This window comes from Cervus elaphus, chromosome 14, assembly GCF_910594005.1.
Source record: "Cervus elaphus chromosome 14, mCerEla1.1, whole genome shotgun sequence".
In the NCBI taxonomy this organism is placed as follows: Eukaryota; Metazoa; Chordata; class Mammalia; order Artiodactyla; family Cervidae; genus Cervus; species Cervus elaphus.
In genome coordinates, this window is record NC_057828.1 from 52,192,334 (window position 1) to 52,208,255 (window position 15,922).

The 15,922-nt window shown below is 57.3% G+C and overlaps 2 protein-coding genes across 2 annotated transcripts in view; one reads left to right on the forward strand and one right to left on the reverse strand.

The window, feature by feature from the left end:
- The window catches only part of MMEL1 (membrane metalloendopeptidase like 1), a 35,550-nt gene extending 24,014 nt beyond the window's left edge, over positions 1-11,536 (forward strand). Inside the window, exons 11-23 of the mRNA XM_043924222.1 lie at positions 4,551-4,687; positions 5,042-5,135; positions 6,413-6,541; positions 6,948-7,046; positions 7,489-7,572; positions 7,988-8,091; positions 8,376-8,434; positions 8,647-8,766; positions 9,237-9,370; positions 9,473-9,538; positions 10,125-10,220; positions 10,693-10,769; positions 10,843-11,536. Coding sequence (XP_043780157.1) covers positions 4,551-4,687; positions 5,042-5,135; positions 6,413-6,541; positions 6,948-7,046; positions 7,489-7,572; positions 7,988-8,091; positions 8,376-8,434; positions 8,647-8,766; positions 9,237-9,370; positions 9,473-9,538; positions 10,125-10,220; positions 10,693-10,769; positions 10,843-10,942 — 1,299 coding nt within the window. The 3' untranslated portion in view covers positions 10,943-11,536. The remainder of the gene's footprint in view (positions 1-4,550; positions 4,688-5,041; positions 5,136-6,412; positions 6,542-6,947; positions 7,047-7,488; positions 7,573-7,987; positions 8,092-8,375; positions 8,435-8,646; positions 8,767-9,236; positions 9,371-9,472; positions 9,539-10,124; positions 10,221-10,692; positions 10,770-10,842) is intronic.
- Positions 11,537-12,317: 781 nt separating this feature from the next.
- On the reverse strand, positions 12,318-15,484 carry PRXL2B (peroxiredoxin like 2B). The gene is made up of 7 exons (XM_043924224.1): positions 15,324-15,484; positions 14,900-15,104; positions 14,149-14,200; positions 13,531-13,594; positions 13,375-13,450; positions 12,959-13,077; positions 12,318-12,464 (listed from the first exon to the last, which is right to left on the reverse strand). Exons 1-7 carry the CDS (start codon positions 15,384-15,386, stop codon positions 12,438-12,440), a joined length of 606 nt encoding a protein of 201 aa, XP_043780159.1. The 5' UTR covers positions 15,387-15,484; the 3' UTR covers positions 12,318-12,437.
- Between the last annotated feature and the right edge of the window lie 438 nt (positions 15,485-15,922).

Sequence of the window (15,922 nt, forward strand, 5' to 3'; positions counted from 1 at the left end):
CTCAGCCATGGCCTGCTGTGACACCCCTCATCCACAACCCACTCCCCAGCGGGCACTTTCGGGGCCAGCCCTGCTCTGGCACTAGTTGCATCCATGAACAAAGAAGGCAGCCCCTGCCTGGAGCTCAGGTCAGGAAAAAGAGAGGTGGCCTACAGAGTATGTCAGAGGGCCAGCAAGGTAGAGACAGGTATAGTGCGTGCTAAGGTCCTGAGGCCAGGCCTGAGGGATGTCTGGGGGCAAGTGGAGGCCAGCGGGGAGGGGTGGACCGTGTCGGGCCTCTAGGGCCGTTCTGAAGGCTCCAGCTGTGATGGGACAGGACTTGGCTCACAAAGAGGACCTGGCTGCTGAGGTCACAGGGAGGGGACCGAGGGCCAGAAGCAGACAGCTCAGGAGGCTGATGCACAACCCAGACAGGTGGCAGCCTGGGACCAGCAGCAGCAGAAGTGCTGAGAGACCTGGACTGTGGGTTAATTTGGAAAGGAGATGGGGCAGGACTTGCAAATGGACTCAACATGGGAAGTGAGAGGAAGGGAACTCAAGATGGCCAGAAGTTGCCCAGGAGACAGCCCTGGAACAGCAGGGGGCATATCCAGGAACCCAGAGCTCAGAATGTCTGGATGATAATGGGCTTATAAAGCTTAGAACTGTCATGTGTGAGCATATCCACATAGCCCCCATACTGCCCTCCCCTGAAACAGTGCCACCTGCTTCTCCCACCACACGCTCATACCAGTTGCCTTGTTCTACGTTCCCTGGACGAGTCGACATCTCACCTCACTGGTGCAGCAGCGACCTCCCACTTGTCCTGATCGCTGCACGATCGATTCTAAGAACACACAACAGTTTGTGCATCTCTTCTACTCTTGCTGCACCTCTGGGCCAGTTCCAGTTCTGGACTTTTCTGAGCGATGTTGCTGCACTCATTTCTTGCATGTCTTTTAGCACACACACGCAAGCATCTCTGCCAGGCATCCACACAGGGGTAGGACACAGGTCATTCCAAAGCTTCATACCCATTTACACTCTCCAACAGGAGTGAAACGCTCCCTCTGTTGCTTGGGTGTGCCCATTCCTTCCATCTTAGCCAGTCTAGGGATATGCTGTGGAATTCTGTCTGGGTTGGATTTGATGTTCCCTGAACTACTCCACACCATCTGGCCAGCAATGACCCCCTTTTCCTAAGTGTCTGTTCAAGTCTCTTCCCACCTCTGCTTTCTCACTGGTTTTTAGTTCTTTATAGACACTGGATGTGATCCCCCAGTCAGTTTCTGTGTATCGAATGTCCTCTCCAACGGGTAGCCTTATATTTTATTCTCATACTGGTTATTTTTTTACTAAGGAGGTTTAAAACAGTCCAGTTTATCAACTTTTTAAAGTTGGATGGATACTGTATCTATGTCTAGTATTCTTTGCATTCTGCTTAAGAAATCTTTGCCTGTCCAAGTCATTTAGGTTGAAGTCTACCTTGAGCTGATTTATTTTACTTATTTTTCTTTTTGGTTATTCTGGGTCTTCATTGCTTTGAGCAGGCTTTCTCCAGTTGCAGGGAGTGGGGGCTGCTCTTCATTGCAGTGCATGGGCTTCTCATTGCAGTGGCTTCTCTTGCTGCGAAGCACAGGCTTTAGGTTTGCAGGCTTTAGTAGTTGCAGTGCATGGGCTTAGTTGCTCCACAGTGTGTGAAATCTTCCCAGACCAGGGATCGAACTCATGTCCCCTGCACTGGCAGGATTCTTATCCATTGCACCACCAAGGAGGTCCTGGTTTTTTATATAGAGTGAGAAGGAATTGTTTAATTTCCTCCCTGTGGCCATCCAGATGATCTAGCACCATATACTGAAAAGACTCCATCATCAGCCTCTGCGCTGTGTGCCACCCTTGTTAAAGACTGAGTGTCTTTGTGTGCCTCTGCATGCATGTCTGTGTCTGTGTGTTTGTACCTGCGTGTGTTATCTCTGAACTCTCTTCTGTTCCATTGGTCTCTGTTTATTCACATGCCAGCACCCATTGCCTTTGTTGCTACAGCTTTTCGGTAAGTTTTGATGTCTACCAACTCTGTTCTTCAAGATCAAACTGATTATTCTTGAACTTTTACATTTCTTACAAGATTCAGAGTCAGCTAGCCAATTATACACACACACACACACACACACACACACATACACAAAGCTGCTGAGATTTTTGATAGGGATTGCTTCAAATCTAAGTGTCAATTTGGCGGAAGATCAACATCTTTACCAAGTTGAATCTTCTGATCCATGAACCTTCCATATATATTTACTTCTATATATTTATGTTTTCTCTTGTTTCTCTCAATAAGTTTTATAGTTTTCTATGTCAAGGCCTTACATATCTCTCAATAGATTTATTCCTAGGTTTTTAAAATATCATTGCAAATGGTATCATTTTGTAATATATCTTGCTTGTTCCTGGTATATATTAATAAAAATACTTTGTATATAGCAATTTTACTCAAAGCATGTAGTAGTTCCAATAGTTTATCCTTTCATATTTTATATACACAAAATCATGTCCTTTATGAAAAATGTGTTCTTTCCTTTTCAATCCTTACTGATTTTATTTTTTTCTTATCTTATTGAACTGGCTAGGACTTCTAGTATAATGCAAAAATCATGACAATCGATATCTTGTTTCCTTCCTGATCTCAGAAGAAAAGCTTGCAACGTTTTACAAGCTTTCACTTAATTTTGTTTGCTGTAGAGTGGGGTTTTATTTGTTGTCACTGTTGCTGTTGTATTCGTTGTTCGGTCACTCAGTCATGTCTGACTCTTTGCAACACCACAGACTGTAGCACACCAGACTTCCTGTCCTTCACCATCTTCCGGAGCTTGCTCAAACTCATGTCCATGGAGTCAGGGATGCCATCCAACCATCTCATCCTCTGTCGTCCCCTTCTCCTCCTGCCTTTAACCTTTCCCAGGATCAGGATCTTTTCTAATGAGTCAGTTCTTCGCATTAGATGACCAAAGTATTGGAGCTTCACCTTCAGCATCAGTCCTTCCAATGAATATTCAGAATTGATCTTCTTTAGGATTGACTGCCTTGAGCTCCTTGCAGTCCAAGGGACTCTCAAGAGTCTTCTCCAACACCACGGTTCAAAAGCATTAATTCTTTGGCACTCAGCATTCTTTAGCCTGTTGTATAGATCATTTCATTAGATTATGGAACTTATCTCCTATTCCTAATTTGCTCAGAGTCTTTATCATGAATAGATAGTCCATTTTTAAACAACTTTTCTGCCTCTGCTGAAATTACCATGTGATCTTTCTCCTGTATTCAGTTATCATAGAGAATAACATTGATTTGATTCTCAAATGTTACACCACACTTGTATTCCTTGAGTAAATCTAATTTGGCTGTGTTGCATTATCATTTTATACAGGTATGGATGAATTCTAATTGCATTTTTAAGATTTTTTTTTTTGATGTTTTGATGTGAACCATTTTTTAAAGTCTTTATTGAACACGCTACAATATTGCTTCTGTTATATGCTTTGATTCCTTGGCCGGGAAGCATGTGGGATCTCAGCTCCCCAACCAGGGTTTGAATCCACACCCCCTGCTTCCAAAGGCAAAGGTCTCAACCACTGGACTGCCTGGCAGGTCCCTGGCCTATTGTTTTCTTTTCTTGTAATATCCTTATTTCATATCAAGATTATTCTTCATCTCATAAATCAAGTTGTAACAGGTTTTTCTTTTTCCCTTCTCTGAAAAGTTTGAGTAAAATTGACATTATGTCTTCCTTAAATGTCAGTATCCACCGGAAAAGCCAGATAAGTATGGAAAATTCTATGTGAAAATATTTTAATTAAATATCCAGTTTACTACCTTTGTATGTCTTTGGGCTTCCCAGGTGGCACAATGGTAAAGAACCCATCTGCCAATGTAGGAGACGCCAGAGACATGGGTTCAATCCCTGGGTTGGGAGTATCCCCTGGGATAGGAAATGGCAACCCACTCCAGTATTCTTGCCTGGAAAATTTCATCAACAGAGGAGCCTGGCAAGCTATAGTCCATGCTACTAAGAGTCAGGCACAACTGAGCATGCACACATCAAGATTATTACACATGAAACTTTTTTTCTATTTCTTCTTTCATCTTTGTTAAGTGCGTTTTTCCAGGAATTCTTCCATTGTACTTGAGTTTTCAAATATATTGCATAATCTCTTCTCACCATTTTTAGGCTTGCAATAATGTCATCCACCTTTTTCCTGATTCTGATTACCTGCACCTTCTCCCTGAAAAAGTGAACATGTTAGTCGTGTCCAACTCTTTGCAACCCCAAGGACTGTAGCTCTTCTGTCCATGGAATTCTCCAGGCAAGAATACTGGAATGGGTTGCCATTCCCTTTGTCAGGGAATCTTCCTGACCCAAGGATCAAACCCAGGTCTCCCTCACTGCAGGCAGATTCTTTACCATCTGAGCCACCAGGAAACCCACCTTCTCCACCAGAATACTCTGGTAGGGGTGGGTTTCTTGGATGCCTAAGAACTGTGTCTCCCCTTCTTTCTCCCCATCCCTCTGTCCCCAGGGATTTAACTGGACTCTCTTCATACAATCCGTGCTATCCTTTGTCAAAATCGATCTGCTGCCTGATGAAGAAGTGGTGGTCTATGGCATCCCCTACCTCCAGAATCTTGAAGGCATCATCGATGTCTACTCACCCAGGTAGGGCCAAGGAAGGCCCCAAGAGGCCTCAACATCTTTCCCCCACTCTCTCCTCCTCCATAACAGCTCCTCCTCTCAGGAAAGGACCCAATAAAGCATCACTCTGAGGCGTGAGGGACACAATGGGGGTAAATGCTCGTGGCCAATGGAACCTTACATTAGAGACGCGAACCCCTCCTTGAGGCATTCAGGGGCAGGCAGGATGTATGTGGGGGTGGCCTTGGATGTTTCCTCCACCACCCTGAACACCCTGCTTGGTGTGGAGCCTGCTGTCCAAGGGCCGGAAACCTCATCCTCTCCCTGGGCCAGCACCACCCACCTGTTCCATCCGTTTCCCTCTGCCTCCTGCCCTAGGACCATGCAGAACTACCTGATTTGGCGCCTGGTGCTGGACCGTATCAGCAGCCTGAGCCAGAGGTTTAAGGAAGCACGTGCAAGCTACCGCAAGGTGAGTGACACCCCGCCCCCATGGCTCTCCCCGTACACCGAAACTGGCCTGCCACTTGTCCCTTTATGACACTGACCACCTGCCATGGGCCAAGCACCAAAGCCCACCCTGGGGTCAGAGCCACGATTGAGGCTGACGAGGCACTGGTCCTCTTGGGCCAGCTGAACAAACCTTGATCTGCTCTTTAAAACCAGCAAGTAAAATGCGAAGGGAGGGGATGAGGGCAGGGAGGGCCTCTCCATGTAGACAGTAGAGACCTTCGACAAGATGACCCAGGCATGAAAAGACCGCGGCCAGATTCCCCAGGAGAGAAATAGCCAGCACAGACGTCTTGGGACAGCAACCCCAGGGTCACATGGGGGAAGGAGGGAGATGAGGTGGGGGACCAGCAACTGTGGGCCGGAGCAGCTCTCAGGTTCCACAGGCACTGAGAGCCCTGGGGGTGTTAAGAGTGGTAGCCAGGTTGGGGCAGCCAAGCTGGAGACGCTAGCACCCAAGCTGGGGAAGAGAGTGGAGCCCGAAGCTCAGTGGAGAGAAGCTGAGTCAGAGTGCTTTGGGGACAGGAGACCCCACAGCCCTGAAGCGTGGGGCCAGATGCGGGGCCAGAGCTCCAGACTGGCCGGGACTCGGAGCCGGAAATCTGACAGGGGAAACGTTTCCATCTTGTGCTCTGTGTCCCAAGGACAGCAAACATTCTCACCATCACTTTCGAAACTGGAAAAATATAGTCAGACAGTTCCCTGGTGGCTTAGATGGTAAAGAATTTGCCCACAATGTGGGATACCCAGGTTCAGTCCCTGGGTCAGGAAGATTCCCCTGGAGAAGGGAATGGCAACCCACTCCAGTATTTTTGCCAGGAGAATCCCATGGACAGAGGAGACTGGTGGGCTGTGCCCTGTGTCCCCGAGGACCACAAGCATTCTCATCGTCACTTTGGAGATGGGAAAACGGAGCCCCAGGCAGCTGGCGGCTCACAGTTGAGCTAGACAAGGCCCCCAAGGTCAATGCCACCCTGTGCTTTGGGTGGGGCTGGACTCCTAGAGAGCAGATAATCAGGCCATGGACAGGGAACAAGGAGGGCCCCCAGCCTCCGTGGGCCAGCCTGGGCCGGGAGCCCTACCCTCCAAGCCACACACCCTGTCTTCCCACCCCTGGGGGTCAGGGTTCAAAGGGAGTGTCTGAGTTCCCCCATGTACCCCACTGGTCCCTGGGCACCCTGGGGCCGAGGCCAGGGGAGTAGGTGTTGGTAAATATGATGACGACGTGAACCATGCCAGGCACTCTATGGCACGACGGTAGAGGAGGTTCGCTGGCGGGAGTGCGTCAGCTACGTCAACAGCAACATGGAGAGCGCCGTGGGCTCGCTCTACGTCAAGGAGGCCTTCCCTGGTGACAGCAAGGATGTGGTGGGTGCTCCATGACCCACCCTGGGCCCGGTGCAGCCTCCCTGCAGGGACCTCCTGGCCCTTGGTCAGGGGCTCCTGCTTGTCCAGCAGCGCCTGTGCATGCTGGGGAGCACGTGTTGGCCCCAGTGCCCCCCATAGGACCATCAGCCCCACCCCCAGCCCTGCTGGCCTGCCTGGGAGGGGGGACAAGTCGTACGAGGCATGAGTCCAGGGCCCAGCAGGCCACAGGCCCACCCCAGACAAAGTGCAGCCATGGGGACCCTGCCCAGGAGGTCGGAAGGCCCGCCCTGGACAAAGTGCCCAGGGGGTTGGATCCCACCCCAAACCCCCTCCACATTCGGAGGTACCAGCCACTGCAGAGACCCAGTGCTGGCCCCCCAGGCACCAGGGCCATGCACTCCTGCAGGTCAAAGAGCTCATTGACAAGGTGCGGGCAGTGTTCGTGGACACTCTGGATGAGCTGAGCTGGATGGACGAGTCATCCAAGAAGAAGGCCCAGGAGAAGGTGGGAAGGAGGCCAGGGAGGGAGGCCCCAGTGCGATGGCCACGGGGTGACCATCACCACACCCACTTCAGAGAGAGGGCAATGAGCGGGGGGTGGGGCTCGCTCAGGAAGGGGCTTTGGACAGATATGAGGCCTCCCCCAGCACCCCCAGCAAGGGGTGGGGGTGGCCACGGCTGCAAGAAGCAGGGGTCCCTCTAGGCCCGTGTGACAGAGGGCAGCATGGCAGCTCGGCCCTACCCCTACCCCAGACCCTGGCTGGCAGCTGGATGAAGGTCGGTGGTGAAGGTTGGTCTCCAGTTAAGCCCTTCCACGTTCTGTCCCCGTTAGCCTCCCCCCAGCCTGCAAGGAAGGCCAAGTCCCTTAGCCCCCGACCCACATGGTGGGGGCAGAACCAGGATGCCCATGGCGGGGTGGGCATGAATTGGCCCCCTCTCCTCCCCAGGCCATGAACATCCGGGAGCAGATTGGATACCCCGACTACATCCTGGAGGAGGCGAACAAACACCTGGATGAGGAGTATTCCAATGTGCGTATTCCAATGGGGGCCCCCCGGTCCACCCCCAGGCCAGGGGCCCTCCAGAGCCCCACCTGTCCCCTCACCACAACCCAACCTGCCCCTGAACCAGCCCAGGGGACCTTGAGCCCTCAACTACCAGGGGTGGACCCCTCCTAACTTAGTCATCTGGCCATGTGCCGGGGCTCCAGCATCACCTTCCGTTACCAGTGGGGAAACTGAGGCCAGGAGGGTCTTGGATCTTGCCTGGTAAACACACAGAGCCAGGGCTGGCCCTTAGTCCACCTGTATCCAGAGCCTGTGAGCCACGTGCAGGACTGCCTGGCAAGTCCTGAGGCCAGTGTGTAGCCGTCCTTGACCTCCCTTCCCCGCCAGCCCCTCGAGGACCCTGAACGCATGTCCAGAAATGACCACCTCTCTCCTATAGCTGAACTTCTCAGAGCACCTGTACTTTGAGAACGGACTGCAGAATCTGAAGGCTGGCGCCCAGCGGAGCCTCAAGAAGCTTAGGGAAAAGGTGGACCAGAACCTGTGAGTGGAGTTGGTGTGGGGTGGGGGATGGGCCAGGCGCCAGGCCAGCTGGGGAGGGCAGTGGTCTGACTCCGAGCCCCTTGCACCTGCCCTCTGTTTGTGGGGCTCCAGGGAGAAACCAGGTGGTCAGACTGGCCCAGACCCAGGCCTGGCCATTGGCAGTGCTGGCCCTGTGACGTGAACGCTGTGCATGCGTCAGACTGGGCTTTGGTCAGCCAAGCAGAGGGGCCTGGAGGGAAGGCCCAGGAGAGCTGAGCTCTGAACGATGCACCTGTCTTCTACAGCTGGATCATCGGGGCCGCCGTGGTGAACGCCTTCTATTCTCCAAACCGAAACCAGATTGGTACATTCCCTCTCCACCCTGCTCCTCTAGTCCTGCCCTCCCGCCTTCTGAGCCTTGGTTTTTCTCCTCTGTAAAATGGGGGGGTCATAACCTCTACCTCCCCGGCCATGGGTTAAATGGCAGGACCCCTCGATGTGCCCGCCCAGAGCCCCGCACACAGGTGTGCTCACCTACAGCTTACTCTATCTCCCCCCACCTCCCACTCCCCACAGTGTTCCCCGCCGGGATCCTCCAGCCCCCTTTTTTCAGCAAGGAGCAGCCACAGGCCTTGAACTTCGGGGGCATCGGGATGGTGATCGGGCACGAGATCACCCACGGCTTTGACGACAATGGTGGGGGGCTGCCCGGGGCGCCGAGCCACACCTCCAGTGACACACTCACTCCTCCCACCGTTGCCTGGGGGACCCCCCCCCACCTGCTTCCAGGGGCCTCAAGCTGCCACCCAGGGAGGCTGGCCTTCCCCTAGGGCTGACCCACCCAGACCTTCTGAGGGCAGCCATGGGCCCCCAGGGTCCATGCTCCCTCCCCTGGGGTTTGGAGAGTTTGGACATCATAGCAAGAGTCACTAGTCCACAGTGACCTGAGAGAGACCCCAGACCCTGACCTTGGGGGTTGCGTGGATACCACTGAAGCCTTCTGTCCCCCAGGGCCTAAGCAGCCCCAACCCGGGGCCCATTCTCTGCTCATATGAGCTCCAGACACGGGGGTTCCAGGAGGACGTGGGGGAGAGGCTGGCGCTGGGCAGGCTGGGGATCGCTGGGGATCACGGGTAGCCTACCCCTCCCCTAACCTCCCCATTCAGGCCGGAACTTCGACAAGAACGGGAACATGCTGGACTGGTGGAGCAACTTCTCCGCCCAGCACTTCAGAGAGCAGTCAGAGTGCATGGTCTACCAATATGGCAACTACTCCTGGGACCTGGCTGATGACCAGAATGTGAGCAGCCATCCCCGGACAACGCCGCAGCCCTGGCCTGGGGGAGGGCAGAGGAGGGCAGCCCAGGCGCTCCCCACCCCCGATCCTGTCTCCCGCCTGTAGGTGAATGGCTTCAGCACACTCGGGGAAAACATCGCCGACAATGGAGGGGTGCGGCAGGCATACAAGGTGGGTCCAAGTAAGGCCCCCCGGAGGAAGTGGGTGAAGGGAGTGGTCAGGCCCAGGCAGGGACAGGCCCCTCAGTGTGGCAGGGACTGTCCCCTGCCCAAGCCCAGGTGTATCCCGGGACCCTTCTTCATCTGACAGGGAGGCAGCAGAGCCCTGGGGGAGCCTGCTGGCCACAGGTGGGCAAGGACTACAGCCACTTGGCCCTTACTTCACTCCAATCTTAGCTGAGGCCTCTGCACTCTGGGGAGACCACTGTCCATTGCCAAATAAGACAGTGACAGTCACTGCACACGTTCCAGCCTCAGCGACACTCCTGCACTGACAGCCTTGGGCACTGGGTGTCAGGAGCTCATTTGTGGGGCAGGCTGCCCAGGCAGTGAGCCCCCACAGAGCCTAGCCAGGCTCCGTGCTCAGATGGTCCCTGGGGTGCTCAGAAGCTTCACGCTGCAGAGGCAGGACCCCCAACAGGGGAGGCCTGGGAGCCAGACCTCCATCCTGCCCCAAGCCAAGGACCAGGAGTCCTGACCAGGCTGGTGCTGCCCCCGGGAGGGCAGGCCCTGGCCCAGCACCCGTTTGGTGCCTGCAGGCTTACCTGAAGTGGGTGGCAGAAGGCGGCAAGGACCAGCAGCTGCCAGGCCTGGAACTGACCTACCAGCAACTGTTCTTCATCAACTATGCACAGGTGGGAGTCAGTTCCCCACCCCTACCCCCACCCTCCCCACTTGCCCCCTCACCCACCACTGGGAACTGGCTCCCACCTCCTATCCTTGGTGAGCCCTCACTACAGGGTGCCTCCAGGGACACTGTGGGCTAGCAAGCCAGGCAGAACTAGAACTAATGGGCCAAGAGGGCTTCCTGGAGGGAAAGGATGGCAGGGGAGCTGGGACTGGGGAAGATTCAGATGTAGCTGTGGAGGGAGGGGGCAACCGGCTGCCTTTCCTCTCCCTACCCAAGGAGCAGGGGGTCCTGGCGGAACTCCTCTGTGCCTAGAGGAAGGAGACCACACTCCCGCACGGCCACAGCCCTAGGGGAGCCCGCCTCCCCAGGCCCTTGTTGGGGTGTAGGTGGGGGCATCCCCTCTGGTCCTCCTTACCCCTGCATCCCACCCCCGCCCATTCCCCAGTTCCGCAGCCACGCCCCTCATGCGCCCACAGGTGTGGTGCGGGTCCTACCGGCCAGAGTTCGCCATCCAGTCCATCAAGACTGATGTCCACAGTCCCCTGAAGTACAGGCAAGTGGCCCTGGCATCCCCGCGCCCCGCGCCCAGGCCGGCACTGTCTCAGGCCCCTCCCGTCCACCCGCAGGGTGCTGGGCTCGCTGCAGAATCTGGGCGCCTTCGCAGATGCGTTCCACTGCACGAAGGGCTCCCCCATGAACCCAAAGGTGCGATGCCGCGTCTGGTAGCCAAGGCCAAGCCGCGCTGCGCGGCCCACGCCCACCCGCCGCCCCGAGGCGTCCCATCCACACAGAGGCAGTGCCGCCGGCGGGGACCCCGCAGCCAGCAGCCGACCCACCCGCGCCACACCAGGCCTCCACACCGGGCCTGGACCCCGGCTGGTGCCTCAGACAACCAGCTGGCGCCTTAGACAACAGGAGTTGAGCGCCGCTCTTCCCGGCGTCGCCTCTGCGCCCGCCCGCAAGGGTCTAAGCCGCCCACTGCAGCCCTGTAGACGCAGTTATCCGTCTTCCGCCCGCTCTCCAAAGTGCGTCTTCCTCAGATGTCCACGAGCTTCAGACTTCAGCTAAGTAAACGCTTTAAAGAAGCGGCTGCCTTGTCTGTGTAGCAGGGCCCAGGGCGAGCCGTCAGTGTGACAGTGCCCGAGAAAGTGCCCCCTCTTCTGCTGCACTTGCCACTGACAGCTGGAGGCCGAGTGGGAACATGGCAGGGCACTCCTGACAGACCCCCAGGGTCCTTGTGCTGGACACACAGCAGTGACCACGATGCCCCCAAATGCCCACCCCATGCCAAGGGTTCAGACAAGGCAAGGGGCTCCTCACTCAGGAAGGAACTCAGATGGGGGATGGGGCAGAGGGGATGCAAGTTGCACCCCACTATCTGGATGTGGGGTTTTGTGTAACTGGAAGCCAGTGAGGGATTAAAGCTTGTCACATGCCCTGAGTTTTAATTGACCACAGAGAGGCTGGGTGAGGGTGTCGGGTGGACAGGGAGAACAGCTAGAAAGCCCCCATGGTTGTCCAGGCCCAGACCAAGGGACACAGGGCAGGGCGGGTGCAGGGGGGGCACTGCCGAGAAACTCATCTGGACTCAGATGAGAGCCCCTGAAGCCGGGCAGGACAGGAGTTCTGCTCTGTACCTGTCAACTTTGAGGTGCTGGTCACCCCCACGTGACAGGGCCTCAGGGAGCTGGACCTTCCCTAGGCAATTCCCTCCCCCAGGACGGCTTCCCTACAAGTCCCCGGCTGTCTAACAGTGCTCCCTAGAACCCAGCTAGCTCCCACCAGACGTGAACTCTGACCCTGAGCCCTCCAGGCTGGGCTCCCACCTGGGGTGCTTCCTATCAGATGGAGCCCATCCCACCCTCGTCTCCCACACCCTGGGCCTGTTTGCAGACCCCTAACCTATAGGCACCAAAGGCCCAGGGTCTCCAGAGCAACTGCCAGGGGCATGTCCACCACCACCAACCCACCAGGCAAAGTGACTCTCCTAGCGGGGAAAGTGAAGCCTCAGGACGCATGACCACCTGCCCGCTCAGATGAAACCAACAGTGATCAAGGCCCCAGCTGCTGAGTGCAAGATTCAGAGGCAATGAAGAAATGCTGCCCAGAAACCACAGTTTAATGCTCATCGCTGCTCACAGACCAGGTCGCCCAGATATTCTGGAGTCTGCTCACATCCAGCTCCCAGTGTGCCCGGGGCAGGCGACACCTCCTGGGACCTTCACCTTGAGCATGCCTCTTCATCGCACTGTGGAGGCAGCAGAGGCCCCATCAGGCAGGCCATGCCCCTGGGGCCAAGAGCCGCTCATCCTACCATCCAGGGCCATAGACCCTCCAGGAGGGTATAAGGCCCAAGTAGGAGGAGGAGCGTGCTGGACAGTCCCCTCCACGTGGGGCACAGAAGGTCGGCCACTAGAACCATGCTAATAAGGGCTACCGTCACCTGGGACAACCCCGGCCCTCCTAGGCTGAGAGGACAGGCCACTCCTCTTCTCTGCAGCCCGTGAGTGACCCCTGTCCTCCAAAGAGGCCCTGCTGTGCCCACCCATACAGCCACCCTGCCCCTGGCCCATCACCACAAAGTGGGGCAGATGACAGTGACATCCTGGGGCTGCCGTGGGCACAGAATCACCTAAAGCCATCCAGGTCCAGCTCAAAGTATGGCCACATCAAGCACGCAATCCTGGGGAGTTTGTGGGGGAGGCATTCTTAGTGCAGTGCCCACCCCAGGCCTGGGCTCACCTGGGGCGGCTCGCTGGGGCCAACCTCTGCAGAGATGCCCAAGGCCTGCAGGATGCTCTCTGGCGGGGCGTAGTCACCCGGGGACTTCTGGACAAAGTGCAGCAGCACTTTATCACCACCTGCAGCAGGTGGGGGCGGGGTTGGAGTGGTCAGGGTGCCCCTGTGCAGCCACCGCCCCACCTGGTTACGGAGATGCGTGAGCTGCTCTGGCCACACCCTGCCCAGCTAAGAGGACACCGAGAGCTGGGTCACACTGCAAAGAGGGAAACTGTGATTAACAAGCCAGAGGGAGGGAGGGAGGGAGGAAGGGTCAGGGCAGAGTCAAGTTCAGCAAGACCTTCCCACCTAAGCATGTGGCCCCGCGACCCCCACCCCATGACCACACATTAACCCCTGACGCCAGTACCCTAGCCCACCTTTGGCAACCACGAGCAGCCCTCCGCTCTGCAGTAGATCCCCGGACAAATTCCCCTGGATGCCGACAGCCTTGGCCTGGGGGAGGCGAGCAGCCCAGGTAAGTCCTAGACAGAAGCCCTGCACCCCAGCCCCATACAACCCTGGCCCTCACAAACCTTGGCAGCCACATCGCGAACAGGCTTCCCCAGGGCAGCCGGCAGGATGCTCAAGCTATTATACCTGCCAAGACACAGCTGGCTCGTGAAGGCTCTGACTCTGCACCAAAGACTGGGCCCCAGAACCTGCCCCCAACCCGGACTCCACAAGACGCACCCACCAGTTCCCACAAGCAAGCCCCACCCCAACTCGCCAGGGGCTCAGAGGACATGGGGCAGCCAGGCCAGCAACTGGCCCAGCCCCAGGAGCAGCTGCCAGAGCCACCGGCTGGCAGGCCTGGGGCCCCACAGAGGGTGTGGGGAGTGTGGACGGGGTGAGTCCAGGGATCTGGCTCAGCTGGCACCGCCAATCAGACAAGGCAGCCAGCCTGTAGCAAGGCACCCAAGGTAGTTGAGGGGCCCCTGACTGGCGCCCTAGGCCCAGGCGCCCACTGCCGCCAGCTAGGGAGAAGTCCTGGGTGAGAAGCCTAACCTATAGCCCATAACAGAGACAGGCACCCAAGAGAGAGCCTAGTAGGGCTGACTGGAGCAGTGGATGCCCCCAGAGTCCACTTGGCCAAGGAGAGGGTGGCAGGCAGAAGAAGAGGGGAGCAGTGACACCCGGAGCTCCCAGCTTACCGCTTGAAGCCCAGCTCCTTGTAAAACTGCTTGCTTTCATCCAGGTAGAGCTCTGGAAAGCAGAGACCACAGTTGTGTGCCCCTGGTCTGTCTTCCCTCCCCCACAAGCCCCCGCCCCGGGGCTCACCCTTCTGCATCTGGCCCTCTGTCCACCCTTGGTGCCCAGCTCAGCCACCCATGACCAGGAGAGGCAGAACAGGGCTGAGTGTCCCCACTGTTAAGAAGAAGGGCAAAAGCCCAGAGGGGACAAAGGGAAAAGGGAGGAGCAGGACTCTGTGAGTGCACATCACAGGTTGGAGAGAGAGGTGGGCCAGAGGGGTGGGGTGGGAGCCGGTGCAGTCTGGGCTCTAGGCCCAGCCACTCCTACTGGGCTTGTGGGGAAACATCCAAGGAAGTTCAGGATCGCTCCTAGGGAGGTGGGAGACTGGCAGAGGACACAGTAAAGACTTTTGGTCTTGATTCCGGGCCAGAGTCACCACTGAGGCCTCCACAGTAGGAGGAACATCATGGCTGGGCAGGCAGGTAGGGGCCACGGCTGGAGGAGGCAGGAGAAGGGAAAGGGTGGAAGTAGGAGGGGAGGGGAGGGGAGAGGACACAGGAGCATGTCAAAGCCGCTCCTGCAGAGAGAAGGGTCAGGGCTGGACGAGGAGGAGGCAAGCGAATGCCCTGAGTCTGAGGAGAAGAGGGGTCTCAGGGCGGTTGGGCAGTTGAGGGGCCCGTGCTGGGGGAGGAGAGTGGGTAGCGCAGGCACCTCCCGTGAAGTAGCCACCATCCAGGAACTCCTGCAGGCCTAGGGCCTCCGGCCCCACGCCCACCAGGCGCACGCCGTGCTGGTCCAGGAGCCCCTTGAGGTTGCTGAGGTCCCGGGCGATCCAGCGACACACCATGCAGCCGAAGCGCCGCAAGCCGGCCACCACGCACGCCTGCTCCTGCCACAGGCTCCGCAGCTCTACGGCCTGCGTGTGGGCGGGTAAGTAGCGCCGCCAGACCACGGCCCGCGAGCACGTCCACACCCCGAGCCCGTCTCCGGCACCCCGAGCCCCGCGCCAGGGCCGCTCACATCCAGCCATCGCGCCCAGCTCCCCACCCCCACCACCCCCCGCCCAGACACGGGACTCGGACGCCGCTGCCAGGTGCCGGGGCGCACCCACCGCCCTGAGCCCGCTCGGCCTCACCTCCCCGGTGACCGCGTGCTTCAGGACACACGCGCCAACACGGGCAAGGTCCACGGTGCTCATGGCGCCGACCACTCCAGATCTCAGCCGCGAGCCCGGGTCCCCAACAGCCCTCTCCTCCAGTCCAGCGCGCAACTCCACTCCGCCCCAGGCACGCCCCTTACGTCGCCCCGCCCCAATTTGGGCGTGAGCTAGCCCCGCTCCGCCATGGGCACGCCCTGCTTTGGGAGTGCACTGGCCCCGCTCCGCCCTGGCCTGGCTCCGCCCTGGCCCCGCCTACTGCAGCGGCTCGTTTGCAAAATAGCCTCTGCATTTCTTGTCTACGGCCTTACCACCCTGAACGCGCCCGATCTCGATCTCGTCTGATCTCGGATGCTAAGCAGGGTCGGGCCTGCTTAGTACTTGTTAGTGCTTTGGTTTTGTATATGCGTGAGCCCGCCAGCCAAAGGTGCCGCTGGTAGCGGGCGGAGCTTGGCAATCGAGCCCCAGGCACGCGGCGCGCCTGGGCAGAGTGCAGGGCTCTGCCCGGAGCAGCGGGCTGGATCCTGGTGTGCGGGAAGATAAGGGGCAGAGCGGCCAGGGTCCTGGGATCCCGGTGG

Coding starts and splice junctions, on each gene's coding strand:
- PRXL2B (XM_043924224.1), bottom strand. CDS start 15,386: ATGAGCACCGTGGACCTTGCCCGTGTTGGCGCGTGTGTCCTGAAGCAC. Junction 13,595..14,148: donor AAGGAGCTGGGCTTCAAGCG/GTAAGCTGGGAG, acceptor GTGTCTTGGCAG/GTATAATAGCTTGAGCATCC. Junction 13,078..13,374: donor GCTGCTCGTGGTTGCCAAAG/GTGGGCTAGGGT, acceptor CACCTGCTGCAG/GTGGTGATAAAGTGCTGCTG.